General features: G+C 30.1%; 2 protein-coding genes across 2 annotated transcripts; both read left to right on the top strand.

Annotated features, from left to right (window-relative positions):
• On the top strand, positions 1,029–2,868 carry LOC18610076 (peroxidase 27). The gene is made up of 4 exons (XM_007045539.2): positions 1,029–1,303; positions 1,543–1,731; positions 1,829–1,994; positions 2,223–2,868. The coding sequence occupies exons 1-4, from the start codon at positions 1,079–1,081 to the stop codon at positions 2,627–2,629; spliced, it is 987 nt and encodes a 328-aa protein (XP_007045601.2). The 5' UTR covers positions 1,029–1,078; the 3' UTR covers positions 2,630–2,868.
• On the top strand, positions 9,619–11,269 carry LOC18610075 (peroxidase 3). The gene is made up of 4 exons (XM_007045537.2): positions 9,619–9,937; positions 10,022–10,213; positions 10,308–10,470; positions 10,563–11,269. Exons 1-4 carry the CDS (start codon positions 9,728–9,730, stop codon positions 10,976–10,978), a joined length of 981 nt encoding a protein of 326 aa, XP_007045599.2. The 5' UTR covers positions 9,619–9,727; the 3' UTR covers positions 10,979–11,269.

Below are 17,251 nucleotides of genomic sequence, written 5' to 3'. Positions count from 1 at the left end.
ATATATATATATCTTTTCTTCTCTCTTCCCTCAACTTCATTAACTGTATATAAAAGAAAAAAATCATATATATATATATTGTATTGTATGCACCAACATTTTACTACTAAATTTTCACCATTTGTCACAAATAATAATTCTATCCTAATTTTAGCAAAAAGAAGAAGAATAATTAAATAACATTTAATGTTGTGCGAAAAATCCACGGTAAGTGGAAAATGTTAACAAGTTAGTCTAGTGCATACAATTAAACGGCTTGAATATTTTTCAAATTTATTGTGTTTATCATATAGTGTTCAATTTATTGTTGAGGTCATCGGCATCAAAATTATCCACTTAAACATACATATATAATGTATTATATATCCTTTAATTTATATGCTATATAAGTAGATGTATGAAAATATTAATTATGCACAAAAATGAATGAATAAGTTCATCCTACATTTTGAACTTTCACAATGAATTATTGTTAATTTCTCCAAATCAATATATATATATTGTATAAATAATTCACTATACATACATTTTGGAGCCTTGTAGATATATTTATTAATAACAATGTTTAAAATTTAATTTGCTATGAACTAATCACAAGATTAATGGTGAGTTTCAGTACATTTCCATATGCAATCTGGAGGATGGAATTGGAACAAGGTGAATGGTATTCGACATGTATAAATAATAGACTTTTTGCATGTACTAATCAAAAGCAGAATATGTATTTGCTTCATTGTCTAGCCAATTTTTCTTTTTTTTTCTAATTAAATTAGCTAATTAATATCTTATTTGTCAACACTATTGTGCATTGATTTTTTTCTAAAAAAAAAAAGAGAAAAAAATGAACTTATATACAAATTGCAATATGCATTTAAATTTCCTTCTGTTTATATTCTGGAAGTCAGCTCTTTGGTTATTGACCTTATCAAATCAATCATAAACCAATCTAGTGACAGTTTTGCACCCTGACATGTTCAAAGGGACTCAACTAGCTTAACTATAAATATAACCCACATTTTTTTTTGCATACACCACATTGCTCACACAAATCAAGTCTCATTAATCTCCTCAAGACAAAATGGCTGCAGGCCAAAAGCTTCTCTCCTTTCTCCTTTTTCAGCTGATTCTTGTTCTTCTGGTCTTAGACCTCAGCAATGCTGAGGGCTTGAAACTCGGGTATTACTACAAGACCTGCCCTAAAGCAGAGTCTATTATCAGGAAGACAACTTACCGGTTCATTTCTCGAGCTCCAACTCTCGCAGCTCCTTTGCTTAGGATGCATTTCCATGACTGCTTCGTTAGAGTAAGTTGTTAAACCTTTTTGCATCATATTTTTTATTAATGAAAAAGATTCGAAATCAACTTTTTAAATAAAGAATACATACATTTATCATTAAATCCAATGTTTAGATACAACACGTACGGTTATCAATGATTATAGAGCAAATTAAGCACTTTATTTCAATGGTAAACTTCTGTATATGTCTATCAAAATCAGCTATATCATTTAACAAGTTGATTGTTTTTCTATCTAATTTTCAGGGATGCGATGGTTCAGTGCTTCTAAATTCCACAAAGAACAGCCAATCAGAGAAAGCTGCAGTTCCCAACCTAAGTTTGCAAGGCTTCCATGTGATTGATGCTGTAAAATCCGCAGTCGAAGAAGCATGTCCTGGTGTGGTTTCCTGTGCGGATACCCTTGCCTTAGTAGCTCGAGATTCAGTTTCCATGGTAACTAATTATGCCTCTCATCATTCTTTCTCTTTCTCTATATTGTATATCAAACCAAAACAATATGTTATCTCATTTGCTTTAAATTCCTTTTCAGATATATGGACCCTTCTGGGAAGTTCCCCTTGGACGAAGAGATGGAAGAGTTTCACTCTTGAATGAGGTCTTCGCAAACTTGCCTTCTCCTTTTGCCAACATAACCACACTTAAACAAATGTTTGCTGTTAAAGGTTTAAGCCTAAAAGATCTGGCCGTTCTATCAGGTATTTTTCATTTTGGTTTTTTTTTTTAATCGGGACTAAGACTAAATCTGTCCCTATGTTGAATTTTGTCATTATAATTTCAATTTTGTTGATTTTTAAATAAAAATTTAATAAATTTAAAACACAATAACAAGATTCAGTATTAAGTCATAATATGATGCAAATTTGATCTATATTACTCGTCTATCTAAAAAATTATTTTAATTTGCGCTGTCTCGAATTATACAGGAGGACACACCATTGGCACATCTCATTGCAACGCATTCACCAACCGTCTCTACAATTTCACTGGCAAAGGTGACACAGACCCATCAATGGATCCAAACTACATTGTGAAATTGAAGAAAAAATGTAAGCCAGCAGACACAACTACGCTGGTGGAGATGGACCCTGGAAGCTTCAAGAACTTTGACGAAGATTACTTCACTCTCGTAGCTAAAAGAAGAGGGCTCTTCCAATCTGATGCTGCCCTTCTCAATGATAAAGAGACTAAAGCTTATGTCATCCTTCAGTCTTCGACCCACGGGTCTACCTTCGGCAAAGATTTTGCTGAGTCAATGGTGAAGATGGGTAAAGTTGGAGTACTCACGGGCCACCAAGGTGAAATCAGGAAACATTGTGCTGTGGTGAATTAATAGAAGAACCCTTTTCTTTTCTTTTTTTTTTTTTTTGTTGAAGATTTGTTTATTTTTGTGGCATCTTCAATTAAGATGTGAATTAAGGTTTGGCCACAAAAAATGTATTGTTGGTGTTAATTTATGAGTATGGCTTTACAAACTGCAGCCGTACATTGTTGCTGAGTGTAATTTGTGAGAATATTTTCACTTTAAATCATGATTCCAACTCAATAAAATCCTTGACCTTTTCTTGATTACTTGTTTGCAAATAATTAATTTTTTGCTTAATTAGTTAATTATTTCTGATAGATACACACCATCAGAAACTGCTGGCCATTATTCCATCCAAGCCATATAGGCCTTGTTGTGGCAGAAAAGTGTTACATAAAATATGATGAAAAACATGATACTTTGGAAGTTGAAATTTGTACTAATAATAATTAAATTAATGCTTAGCATGTGGTATTAATTAATACCATATATATATTTAAAAAAATAATGAAACGTCAAAAAAGAATATTCAATTTAAAGTTATGAAATTTAAAGAAAAAAATGATAAAACTCGAAATATATGATACAAATTGTATGATTTGACCGATACAATTGTATAAAATTATGAAAATATAGACTATATATGTATCATCAATTACTAAACCCTGTTACAAGCTGTTAATTTGACATTACATTTGCGATGTCAAAATATGTTTTTAGTTCAAACACAATGTCAAATACTTGTTGATTTGATTCGAAAATGTTCTTTTATTGTATTTTTCAAGTCAATTGAAAAAGCTATTTTGAGAAACAATCAATTATTCAAATATTCTGCACTTTAAATAAAATTTTAATGTGTTTCAAAAATAAAAATATAGTGAGAATATAACTATTTAATTTCTAGTTTGAAGTAATATTAATTTTTTACAAAATCTAAAAATTAGTTTTTTACATATATTTAAAATTAAACTTTGCGATAATTTATTTTTTGATACATTTTAGCAATGTTAAACATTAATCATTTTCAAATAATTTAACTCTTCACAATAGTTTTTACAACAATGTCAAATAATCAAAAATCTAAATCGCATTTTTCACAACAATCTATAACATTATTAATTTGAGGTTTCTTCATTTTGCCACATGTAAGGTTTTAAGGAGGGGATTTTAAAGCTCTGACAGGGTGGCTTCAAGAAGGGGTTTTAGAGCTTTAACAAGTTTCCAAAAAAATCTTAAATTGCCCAAGCATGAGAGTAAAATTAAAAAATAAAAAATGTTCCTTAACAATTCTATCATCGTACAATAGTAGACTCTGAAACAAAAAAAAAAAGAATTGATGACAAATTTGAGAAAAAACAAAAGAAGAAGATGAATTTACAATAAGTACTCACAAAAGGGTTGAACTTTGTTCTTTCTTTTAAGTCTTTTCTAACACAGAAAAAAAATGAGAGCAAAAACAGATAGAACTGCACTTAGTTTTTCTTTTTCAAATAAAATTTTTGTAAAACACAACAACAATAACACAAGCTCAGTCTTAGAGAAAGAGAGAATGGGAGATATTTACAACTTCTCTGATAATTCTACTTCCTCTATTTTATACGAAAAAGAAAAAAAAATGTCAAAGCAAAAAAAGGAAAGATATGTGTAAAGAAGCCCGTGTGTAACACACGGGTCATATTCTAATTTCTCATAATATTTTCCATCCAAACTAATTAATAACTTATCAATCTGCCAAACCCCACATTTTTTTTTTGCCAGGAATTCCAACCCAACCATATGTATTGGCATATTTTAGAGTAAAAAGCCTGCCATGATCTAAAGTATACATGCAGCCATTATTTAAATGAAAGATAATAATTAGCCTTAGATACATTGCCCAGAGTAGAGAAAAACTGCAGCAGCATAAACCACCTTGCCTAGTTGTTACATATATTACAGAATTTCAAGACAACTGGCTCTCATCCCATGATTTTATGAGTCAATTATACAATTTATTTATTATATATCTCAATAAAAAATCTATTCCTCAAATTTATCCAATTATACACTTATTTAGCAAACTTTATCTTTTTTTTGGCACATTAAATAATATTGAAAACAAAATAGTGCCAAGCAGCACATGCAATCCCCCAGCGGCATGAGAAGCAATAATATCACCAGTAGGAGGGAAATTCTCTCTTCTGAAGCTTCAATATTTGGTGGCAAGCCGACAATGACAACTTTTGCATTGAATAATCCATATAATATTTGCATTGCTGGCAGCTGGTGAACCATGACTTTAATATTTTTTTTCTTTTTCTTTTATTTTTTTAACATATTATTAGGTTAGTAGGAGTATATAACTTTTTCTTTTCTTGTCCTAGTCTTCTTCTTTTCCCGTTTAGGGAGAACAAAAGGAGTCAAGGAGATGCTTCTCGGTCTTTGGGAGCATTAATTGGTGTTATCAGTCTTGTCTTTCCGTTGAGTTGTTCCTTTTATATATAATTAGGTGATGAATATTGACAAGGTTTAGGTAAGATTTTTTTCATTAAAATAAATAAAATTTTAAATTAATATATCCATAAACCTTGTTTAAATAATTACAAGATTTAAAATATTTAAATAATTTAAACAAATTATACACGTTTCTATTAAAAATTAATTATTCATTTATTATTAATTTCCTCGTTAATGAATTCTAATATTCATGGATTTGATGTTCAATTTTAGTTTTTATGAGATATGAAAGGGAATTTTTTTGAGAAAAAAAATGAATTTGTTGGATATTTCTATTATAAAATAAAATTATAAATGTATAAGATTGTTACATCATCCAGAGAAAAAACACAAATTGAGAGAAGGAAAAGCAATGCTTTTCTCCGTGCCTCCCTACTTCCTTTCTTAAAAATAAGATCATCTTTATTCAGAATATGAATAAAAGAGGATGAAGGTATCATGACTCAATTCATAGACATTCCTTAATGGCATAATATACAAAAAAGTTTTGAAATTATTTAAAAAAATTCAAATAAGCTCTTATACTTTTATTACGTTTAATCAAATCTTTATATTTTTATTTTGAATCAAATAAATTCTTTTACTATTTATTTTGAGTCAAATAAGCCTTTATGATTAATGATTAACTTAGTCAAAATATTATTTGTTATTCTATATCGCATGACGTTGATGTGACATATTAAAATATAAAAATTGATCGTAATGTAACATGTTCACATATCATAATTATTTATGATATGACATATTAATTTGATATGATAGCATGATCATATGATATTTTTTATTTTTCATATCAATATTATGTTAATGTCATGTAGATATAAAATGATAAGTGATATTTTTATTAATTATAATTAATTAATTATTAATTATAAATATTTATTTAATTTAAAATAAAATATAAAAATTTAATTAAATATAATAAAAAATTAAAAACTTATTTAAATAATTTAAGAGCGTATTTGAATATTATACCTTTCTTAATTAATTTGGGGATTTATTAATCCCCTTATTGATTTAGCAATTGACCGGCCATTCTTTTTAGCAGATCTGTTAGATATTTTTATGATGGATAGTATAAAGTGTGTGGTTAATTTTATAATTAATTAGTTAGTAATTATGTGTCGTTGGTTCCGAAATTAAAATTTTCGAGATTCCATCTTTAAAAAAAGGAAAAGAAAGTTTAGGGGATTTTATATGTTGAAGGGACAAGTAGCTTTCAGATCCAAGTTATGGAAAAGAAATAAAGGGCCACATTTTTCTTTCTTAAATGGTAACAATGACAGGGGCCTTTCTTTAATTAGTTACCATATGAAAAGCACATTGATTAATGGGTTTTTTTTTATATGATTTTATTATAAAATTATTTTTTTTTACATTGGTAGATAGATTTACAAGTATTCATGACCAAAATTTATCCAATGGGTTACTTCTTTATCATTTACATTGGTAGATACAACTCAAAGGTTTTATTTATAAATATGAATTGATTTATTAATTATAATTTTTGTGTAATTGTTTTAAATAAAAGTAGCATCATATTTTTTTTCTCAACCAAATGGATTCGTTAATTTTATTATGTATCAGAAAATTAATACAATATTAGGTTTATGTCAAAGCTAGACAGGCTGAAAGCAAGCTTACCAACATTTTAGTAAGAAACTATTTGAATATTTTAGAAAACAAAACAAAGTAAAAAAAATTATTTATATTTTTTTTAAAGACAATTTTATTCTTCAATCACCAGTTTATGTCACTACAGTCTAAAGGAAGACTTTAGTGGGATAGAGCTTCTGGTGTGGGTAAGTGCTGTACAATTTCAAAAGACGCCTATGATCAGAGTGCCACTGCAAAACACAGTAAAAACAAAAACACAGAAGCATTCACAGAGCATCTCTAGCCTCATAACAAACGAGAGCCGCGTGAACATATCCGCGTATTCAAATCAAAAACAACAAAAAGAAAGCATAATGGAACTCGTAGAAGAAAAAGTTGTAGCAGATTCATGACACTAAAAGGTTGTTCACATCAAGCATCGTGAACCCAGCAAACCGTGAGCCTTCAAAGGCTTTCAACATCAGTCTTTCTTAACTTGGAAACAAGACTCAGGGGATCCACCAAAAAGCCACAAAAGCACAAACGAAGGCAACAGAAATAAACTTGCAATATGAAACAAGAGCAAGCATCAGAAAGTCCAAGCATCATCCTCAAGGGAGCAGTGAGCATAGAAGGAAACATAAGAAGGAAGTACCTTTGATGCTGCAACCCAACCAAACATCACAAGAAGGCCCAATATCTTCTTTCTAATATATTTTAATTAAATTTTTTTTTTTAAGATTTAAAGAAAGAGATTTGAACTTACTCTTTAACAACGGGTCATATATCGATTAATGAATCAAATGTTTGGGTGTAAAAAATTTTCATTGTTTACTTTAAAATAAAAGCAAATACTAGTAGTAAAAATCAAAAGTAAATCAAGATAAACTTATAAGTTATATCAATATCTAGGCCTGCCTATCTTTCAAAAAAAAAAAAATCTAGGCATGCCTGTCTCGTGGGACAGCCAGGGAAAAAAGGGAGAAAATAATGAAGATAAGGACATATGAAACTTCCTCGTACGCGTCTTCTCGCCTGTCCCCCGTGACATGTTCTCCCATGGGGCATACCATGTTTGCCGAAAGGATGTCTCTCGGTCATGTTAATTTTGCCATTGATCATGATATATTATTATGTATCTATTCCAAAATATAAAATAAAATAGTTATAAAAAACCAATTATATGACTTCAATCATAAAATTTATCAGATTAATTAATAGTAAATTGAACTCTACGGTTTCTTAATATAATGATGTTTTATCAAGTACTACTAATTACTACGTACCTTAATTAAATGCAATTATGACATGTAATTGATACATGATATCTGTCAAAAGAATAAGTTTTGATTATTTTATTTTTTCAACTAAAAAAATTGAACTCATTATGAGTAGTTTGATTTTGTTAATTTATTTTATTTTGTAGCGTTTGTTTTTATAAAAACCTATTACACTCATTAGATAATAAGTCATAATAATTGTATGTAATTGATGCATGGTGGAGTCACTCTTGCTTTGTTTTTGTGGCCTTTTGAAACGAACTGTTAACATTCTCTTTTACCAAAAGTGGTGGGAGAATGAAATTGCAGATCACTTTCCTCTTTTGTCATCTTTTTCTGATAGAATTCGTTCCTGCCTCAACCAAACTGACATGCCCCAAGACATTTCCAAACTTGTTAAGAAAATGTGTACCACTGAGTTCCAAAGAAATCGATATTGTTCTCTTGTCACTGTATATGTTCTCTTTTCGGTTTTGGAAGTTAAGTTACTCGTTTGGTCAATCTTACTACTAATAGCTATTTAAATTTTTTAGTAATACAATCAAGATCTTACTGACATGATATAAGAGTTTTGAGTTTGATAGATCAAAAGTTTATTAATTTGATATCAGATTTTTGAATTTAATAAATTAAAATTTTCTCTTCTTCTAATGCAGAAAATGAAAGAAACTTGTCAAGTCAAAACAAAAGAGACAGCCAAACTAAATATGTACTTTTCCTCTCAAACCTTTGCATTGTTAGAAGTGGAGCTTTCTTTCCTTTTTGTCGAGTTACTATTTGAAATTTGGTCCCTGCCTTAAACCCAATACTACATTATTGGTACATGTGGCATATGCTCTAAGACATTCCAAAATTGTTGTGTAATATTGTGTAATAAAAATACAACTTAGATGTAATGAGATCATAATTATATGTCCTGTTTCTCTTTGACAGCTTGCTTACTGGATTCCCTTTTTCCTTTTTGTTTCTTTTCATCTTCTACGCATCTGCATGAAGCATTAACAACGCATTTCGAACATGATTGACAAACTTTATTCTTCATGAATCCAAGTTTTTCGTTTCTTGACCCCAATGTATAGTCGGCTATAAAAAAGTGGCAGCAGGTACCAAATTATTGAATAGAAAAAGTAGACGGACAGCTCAAGGCTAAAATGCATCATGATGTAATGATATCGTAGCCATCGAGAGCAGGTGAACCAATTGAATTGTATTCTACTCTATATCTTGTTCTTATCTCACATGATTTTAGTGTAACATGATCCAAGATCATATCCACCAAATCTGCATCCATAAGATGCTTACCCGCCACGTATACCAATTACAACGGTAATTAAGCTTAATTCTAATCAACTTAAATCAATTTAAAAGACTTGATTCAGGTGGACAGACATAAGCTTAATCTCCGCATTACACAATTGTCTATTCGGATAAATTCCACCTACCCCTTGATGTTACAGTTGAATCCTATGTCAATTGGTAAGAGACAGGCGCATAACTAATCATATTTTTTATTCCAATGCTTTAGATTAAAATATATTATAGTAAATTGTAAAATAGGTAAGGTGAATAACGGGCTTCATCTTATCTTGCTTTCTTTGTTTTTTTTAATCTTATAGTAATTCAAATCAACGTCTATAAGAACTTCCCTTGGTTTCCAACATTGAACAACATCAAACTTTGCTTTCTTCAAAGAGGTTTTCCCAATAGAACTTGAATAGAAAGTGAGACGACATTGTTCCAAGTTCTGTCAAAAATGGCAGGAACAGGCTTTCTGGGGATTGTTCTGTTGGGTCTTTTAGCAATCATAGGGTCCACTCATGCTCAGTTGCAGATGGATTTTTATGCTAAGAGCTGTCCTAAAGCTGAGAAGATTGTGAAAGACTATGTTAACAAGCACATCCCTAATGCCCCATCACTGGCCGCCAGCTTCATTAGAATGCACTTCCACGATTGTTTTGTCAGGGTATGTACATCTTTTGGTCTCCCATTTTCTTTTGTTTCATACCCTATAGAATGCAAGGACTAAGAGTGAATATTTGCTTTTCAGGGTTGTGATGCATCTCTGCTTCTAAACGCAACCTCCGGCCAATCGCCAGAAAAGAATGCTGTCCCAAATCAAACACTCAGAGGCTTTGATTTCATTGATAGAGTGAAGAGCCTCCTTGAAGCTGAATGCCCCGGAGTTGTCTCTTGTGCAGATATCCTTACTTTGATTGCAAGGGACTCTGTCGTAGTCATTGTAAGTAAATCACTTCCCGGAAGTTAATAATTACCTGGATTTCATTACCGAGAGCGTTGCTGTTTCTAACTGCAATTCATTTGGCTGCAAACAGGGAGGTCCATTTTGGAATGTTCCAACGGGACGACGAGACGGGGTGATCTCAAATGTATCGGAAGCAAATGCCAACATTCCATCACCATTCAGCAACTTCACTACTCTCCTAAGACTTTTCAATAACCAAGGACTTGATTCAAAAGACTTGGTTCTGCTATCTGGTATACAAAGTGATATCATATTACATTTCCAATTATATCTGATGCCACGTTTTTCTTTCAACATTGTCATCTGCTTTGGTTAATTGTTGCAGGTGCTCACACCATCGGGCTATCTCATTGCCCATCATTTTCACGCCGACTGTACAACTCCAGCGGCCCTGGCGGTGTTGACCCGACCCTTGACAGTGAATACGCTTCTAATCTCAAGGCAAACAAGTGTAGAAATCCCAATGACAACACCACAAAAGTTGAGATGGACCCTGGAAGCCGTAACACCTTCGATCTTAGCTACTACACTCTCCTAACCAAGAGAAGGGGTCTTTTCAATTCCGATGCTGCCTTGACTACAAACTCAACTAGTTTGGCTCTCATCAACCAACTCCTTTCTAATCCCCTCAAATTTTTCTATGCTGAGTTTGCCAAGTCTATGGAGAAAATGGGTCGGATCAATGTTAAGACAGGATCAGAAGGTGAGATTAGGAAGCAATGTGCATTTGTCAACAGTTAGGACCTTGCTTTTTCTTTCCTTATCTTTGTTTTAACATTTTATTATTCGTAGGCCTGGGTTAACGGAATAAGCAGCTGAAGAAAATAACTTTTTGGTTCCTTCAGCTGTAAGTGTGGGTACTGTGGTTTGGCACTTTTTGTTGTGTATGTAGTCAATGTCGTGTGGTGAATAATTGAGCTCACTGGTTATTTTCCTTCTTTTTGGGTAATTGAGCTCAATATATTCCTATCTTCATGTAATAGGCTGGAGTGTCGAATATAATTTATTAACTGTAATGTTCTCTTTCCTGTTTCTTTTTTCACCGTTAATTTAGAATCTTTGTGTTAATTACCATCGGATAAAATTACAATGTCCTGCTTGTTTATCCAAGGCGTCCAACCATATATGGTAAAAATTTTACTCGACAGAGACCTTCATGGCGAATTGGCTAATGCCAATAACAGTTTATTGCAGTACACGTGCTTTGAAAGTTCTGTCACATCTCTTTCAAAGTTTCAATGATATATTTTCAAAAAAAAAAAAAAAATCAATGATAGTCTGACAATTATCTTGACCTGTCTAATGAAATTTATGACACGAGTGACAGTTAAAAATTTATTTTTGATATAATATTTTTTAAAAATTAAATTTAAATATTTTTTTATATTTTTTAAATTAAATACTTTTTTATATTTTTATTTTAAATTAATTATTAATTAGTAAATTTTATTTGATTCAAAATAAAAATATATAAATTTGATTGAATATAAAAATTAATTTAAAATTTTATTTAAACATTATATATACTAATAAAAATGAGTCGCAAGAGAGAATGCTACAAGGTCCAAAATGTTAAGTTTTAAATTTGATGTAACGAATCAAGTGATATTCAAATGATTAAAAGTTAAAAAAATTTATAATTTTTTTAATTTAAGACAAAATACAATGTTTGAGTAATGTAAAGTAGTGGTGATTCTTTTGCGATTTTTTCTTGTTAAAAGAATTAAAAAGCTGATAAAGTATGACCCAAAAACAAGAAAATAGAAAAGGTGATTGATTATTCATAACTTTGGTCTGTGTTAAAGAAAGAAAAGAATTAGCTGGAGAGAGCTTTAGTTTCATCCACTGTTTTGGACTTTTGGTAACACGCCCATTGCATTCACATGCCTTAATCTCATCTCTGTTACACCCAATGATAATTGTCCCATAAACGTGTAGTTGTATGAAAATCAATAATTAGGTTATGCATAAATTAATAGTGTATATATATATATATATATGGACACAGACACTCGCTGGCACGTTACCTCTTTACTTTGATTTTAAACTATGCCTTTAGTTATTGATTCAACAATTAAATAAATTTGATCAATAACAAAATAAAAAGTTGGTTAAATAAGAAAGTAAGATAATGTTAAGCTAATTGTATCGAATGATTGATTAATTATAATTAATTAAAATATTATTTATTATTTTATATCACGTAACACTTAAGTGTGATAATGACATTTTGACATATCATAACGGATAATGATATAATATAATATTATAATTATATGATATTTTCATTTTTTACGTTTAACTAATGGCAATGAATCATTCATTATCAAGGGTGAATCAAAGCTAGTGAGGATCGTCACCCTTTAGTTTATGTCATAATTTAATTTTATTAAAAAATAATTAATTTTTTTAATCAAATAATTGGTTAATCTAAAATTTTATATGATTAGCATTTAGTCAATCTTATTCTAAAATTTTGAATTCCTTATTGATCGTTATTTATAATAATATATTTAATCTAAAATAAAAATATAAAAAATTTATTAAATATAATATTTAAATTTCAAAAAAATTATTATATTTAATTTAAAATATTGATGGACTGACTGGCCATGTTTTGCTCTGGCCTGCTGGACGAAAGGGAAAACAAAGAGAATTGTGTTTTCTAAGAAACGGTTAACATGTGCTCTTCCTTCGTGCAAACATTGTCTGCCGCCATAACATCGAAGAACACGAGTAATATAACAAGACTTTGTTAAAGAGAGATACTCTTTGAACTTGTTATATTAAGTAATATAATTTTTTATAATTTGTTTAAAAATCATCACGTTAAAGGTTAATTATTGTAATTCATTATAAAAATATTATTATTATTATTATTATTATTAAAGCATTGAGTTAATAAAATTAAAATTCATAAAATAATAATTAACCTCTTCCTAGAGTTAAGCGTATGATTTCCACATGCATGAATAGGTTGGTCCCATCCACGCTTAGCCTGTGGGGACTCGCAACTTGCGTTTAAGACACCGATGGGTACGTCACTGCTTGTCCTGGTTCAGTATATGCAGCCTTATTTCATTAAACAGATACGTACAGGTGGACTTTGGCTCCTTGTCTTTTGAGTCTATCGGGCTCAGCTGTCATCTTAAAAGCCTAGTGGTATGCCACTTTGTCTGATTTCTACAGTCAAATTGTTGGAGTGTGACCCACTTCTGTGGCCATTTATGAACATTTTGGTCCTGTGGAGGACAAGTTTGGCCCTCGTTGGTTTTCTACCTGAAGAAAATTGCAAATGGCTTCAATCTCACTGTCCTAATATATGGACAAGCAGAATCCGAAATTAAGTTTTTTTTATTTAAAAAAAAAAGATTCAAATCTTACTTTTGAGTGAAAAATCATACATCAGTTATTAAATTAATATTCGAGGTGTTAAAGTTAGTTTTTTGAATAAATAAACGCATGCATTTATTGTCAAGATTAATTTTTAGGCTCATTATTGTACTAATAAAATAACAATGTTCGGTGTTTTCGGTTTGCATTTAAATTTTGAGAATTTTATTGTTAGCTAACATTATCTTGTTTAGATTTTATTTGATTGATATTTTTATTCTTAATTTTTTATTTTTTTTATTTTTATAATAGAATGAATAAAATATAAAAAGCAAAAAAGTATAAAATGAATAGAAACAAAAGACAAATAGCACAAATATCAACTAAACGAAATTTTATTTTTTAAAAAATTTGATTAAATTATATGAAAAACCATAAATTTGAGGGTGAATTCACCATTTTACATNAAAAGCTAGTTGATTACCTTCAATCCAGCCCAAGTGGTAATTTTATGGAATGGAGAATTTAAAGTTAATTTTTTTTATTTGAGAAAAAATAAATTTTAACGTTATTTTTTGAATAATGAACTCATACACCAACTATTTAAAGTAAATACTCATATTGTTAAGACCTAGGTCTTTTTTTTAATAAATAAACACATGCATGTATCTGGGCTGTTAGTTTGTACTTAAACTTTTGAAAAAATTTAATTATTGAATAACATATATCTTGTAATTATTTAGATTTTATTTTATTTTATTGATACATTTATTTTTTAAAATAAATAAATAAAAATAATATATGAATAAAAATAAAAGATAAATAATGAAAATGTCATGGGTTGAGTAATGGAAGCACATGCCATGTGACCTTAACCTTTCTTGTGGAAACGAGTCTAAATAAACTTAATCAAAACTAGTCAAAGACTCAAGATTCTTTAAACAACACAATAAGTAACCTAAAATTAAAAAAGAAAAAGAGGAAAACCTGAGAGAATTAATTTTTATTTTCGAACTTTGGTGTGTTTTACATATGAACACTGGAGTATTTATAGACATAATTAGTCCCTTATATAGCTTATATTAAATTTAAATTCAAGATAAATGACTAATGCATTCAAATTTTAAATATTCACCATGCTTGTATGGTTCAAATTTAAATATTTATCCTATTTACACTTAAATTTAAAATATATCAATCAATTAAAGGATTCATAAATGATATGACTCCGTGCAAACAACTCTACCCCAATCAATTAAAGGTTGGGTCTCCCGACTTTGAGCCAATTGGTTGGTCTACTAGGGTGGTTGCCTGCTCAGATTACTGGCCTACTTGTGCTGTTGACCTGACTCAATTGCTGGCCTTCCCAACTGTTGATCACTCGAGTCGTGACAAAAAACATTAAGCAAACATTATATTATTTTTTAGTTAAATTATGTAATTAATCCTTATATTATGTAAAAAGTATAAATTTAATTATTGTACAATAATTTGTATGAATTGAGTTATTTTTTAATTTTGATCCTTAACTCTAACAATGTTAAATTTGACTATTAAGTATGTTGACGTGACATTTTGATAAAACTGAGGTATAATGTTGACATGACAAAATGTTTATCTTGTAAATAATGCTTAATTCTCTATGTGAGTTTGACAAAGAAATTAGAAAAGAAATTCTAACTCTAAATTAAAAATTAAATGAGACTAACAAAAAATCATTAAGAACCTTCAAAAAACAAAACAACTGATTTATTATTGTCAGATTGGCTGTTAACTAATCTAAAAAATTATAATGTTTGTGTTGATGGTATCCCTTGAGCTATTCTATTTGGATTCACTTGCTGGTATATTTTGGAAGTGGAGGAATGTGAAAATTTTTGAAGGCAAGTTGGTCCCCATTAGTAGGAAGTTATCGATGATAAAAGGCTTAGCTGCTGCATCATATCATGCTGTCACAATTCCTTGCACAAGTAGTAGTCCGAATGGCTATAAAAGATAAATGTTAGTTGGATGGCAGAACTCCCGCAAGGCTGGGTGGCAGTGAACTCTGATGGTGCACTACGTCGTAGTACTAATTTGGCTACTGCAGGTGGTGTTTTATGTGATTACAACGGTTTTTGGTTAGGTGGCTTTTCTGCAAAGTTAGGGAGGTGTTCTTCCTATAGGCCCGAATTATGGAGAGTCTTACATAGCCTTCATATAACAAGGGATAAAGGATTCCGTAAAATATGGTTGACCACAGCTTGCTGCAGCTCGACTGGGAGGTAAAGATTTTCCATATCTATCGAAAACAGAATATGGTAACAGATGGTATGACCAACATAGGTTTTAGTTTAGATAATAACTTTCTTTTTTATGATGTATCACCTTTAGAAATTAGCTCTATGATGTTCAATGACTTATTGAGAGTGTGTTTTTCAAGAATGGTTAGAAATCAATAAAAATTTTCGTTTAAAAAAAAACAAAACAATTAAGAGAAAAAGGAAAAAAAAATCTACCGCCAAATAAGGAGAATCAATTTATCTTGAATCTGAAATCAAACGTGGAGAAAATAATGAAGTTTCTTTTTGAAGATTTAACTAGTTTTGAATCAACAATTTTTGGTTGAAAATTCAACTAGTTAATACAAATACTTTGTTGCAATCTCGTCTAGATTCGTTTCGTTTGGCAAAATAGCAGATGCTAACTGTCTACTCAGCAGCTGCAAATGCAAACTTCATCTTTTTGGAAACCTGAGACTTCTGATCCATTTCCCTCACTTTGTTGTTCACCATGGTTTTGCCTGCACTTATTTTCTCAGTTAAACCAATATTCTAATCCAAAGAAGCAACTTTGGCAGTGGCAATCGATGTGAACTGATACTTTTCATCAAAGGTCTTTGTATTAATCGATTGAAATTTCAATGAAAAATTACTAATTCAATATCAGTTGAATTTTAAAAAAGAAAATTCATTATTTTCCCTATCTTCAATTCCAGATTTTAAACCACTTGATTCTCCTCTCTTCCCTCTTTGGATGTAGATTTTTTTTCCTCTCTTAATCGTTTTTTTAAGTTCTTAATTTTTTTTGTTAATCTCATTTAATTTTTAATTTAGAGTTAGGGTGAATTTTTTAATTTCTTTGTTTGCCTCACATGGAGAGTTAGCAATTTTTTACCAGATAAACATTTTGCCATATCAGCATTATACCACGTCATCCCTATTAATGCAATGTCAGCTTAATAAAAAATGTCACATTAACATACTTAACGGTCAAATTTAATGGTGTTAAAGTTAAAGATTGAAATTAACAAATTAACAAAGTAGAAGGATGCAATTCACACAAATTATTATGCAGGGACTAAATCCATACTTTTTATATAATGCAGGTACTAATTGCATAATTTAATCTAATATTTTTAAAAATTTGATAAAACTTATATGAAAAACCATAAATTAAAAACATAAAAATTTTTACAAGTTGAACATTGGATGTCGACAACTAGTTCAATACCTTCAATCCAGCCCAATTGAGCCTTTATGGTAATGATCCAAAAACTTTAAACGGGCTTCAGGGTCCAGCTCCAGGTCTCAGCCGCCAACCAATACGTCAGTCAAAGTCAAACCTTAACCCTAGCCCAAACATAAACTCTTTGAAAAACCCTAATTTCAGCTCTGTCATTCACTATATATTTGGGTTGAA

The sequence above is a fragment of the Theobroma cacao genome, chromosome 2 (assembly GCF_000208745.1).
Source record: "Theobroma cacao cultivar B97-61/B2 chromosome 2, Criollo_cocoa_genome_V2, whole genome shotgun sequence".
NCBI lineage: Eukaryota > Viridiplantae > Streptophyta > Magnoliopsida > Malvales > Malvaceae > Theobroma > Theobroma cacao.
The sequence above is the reverse complement of the archived record's forward strand: the minus strand, read 5'-3'. Positions and strand labels throughout refer to the sequence as shown.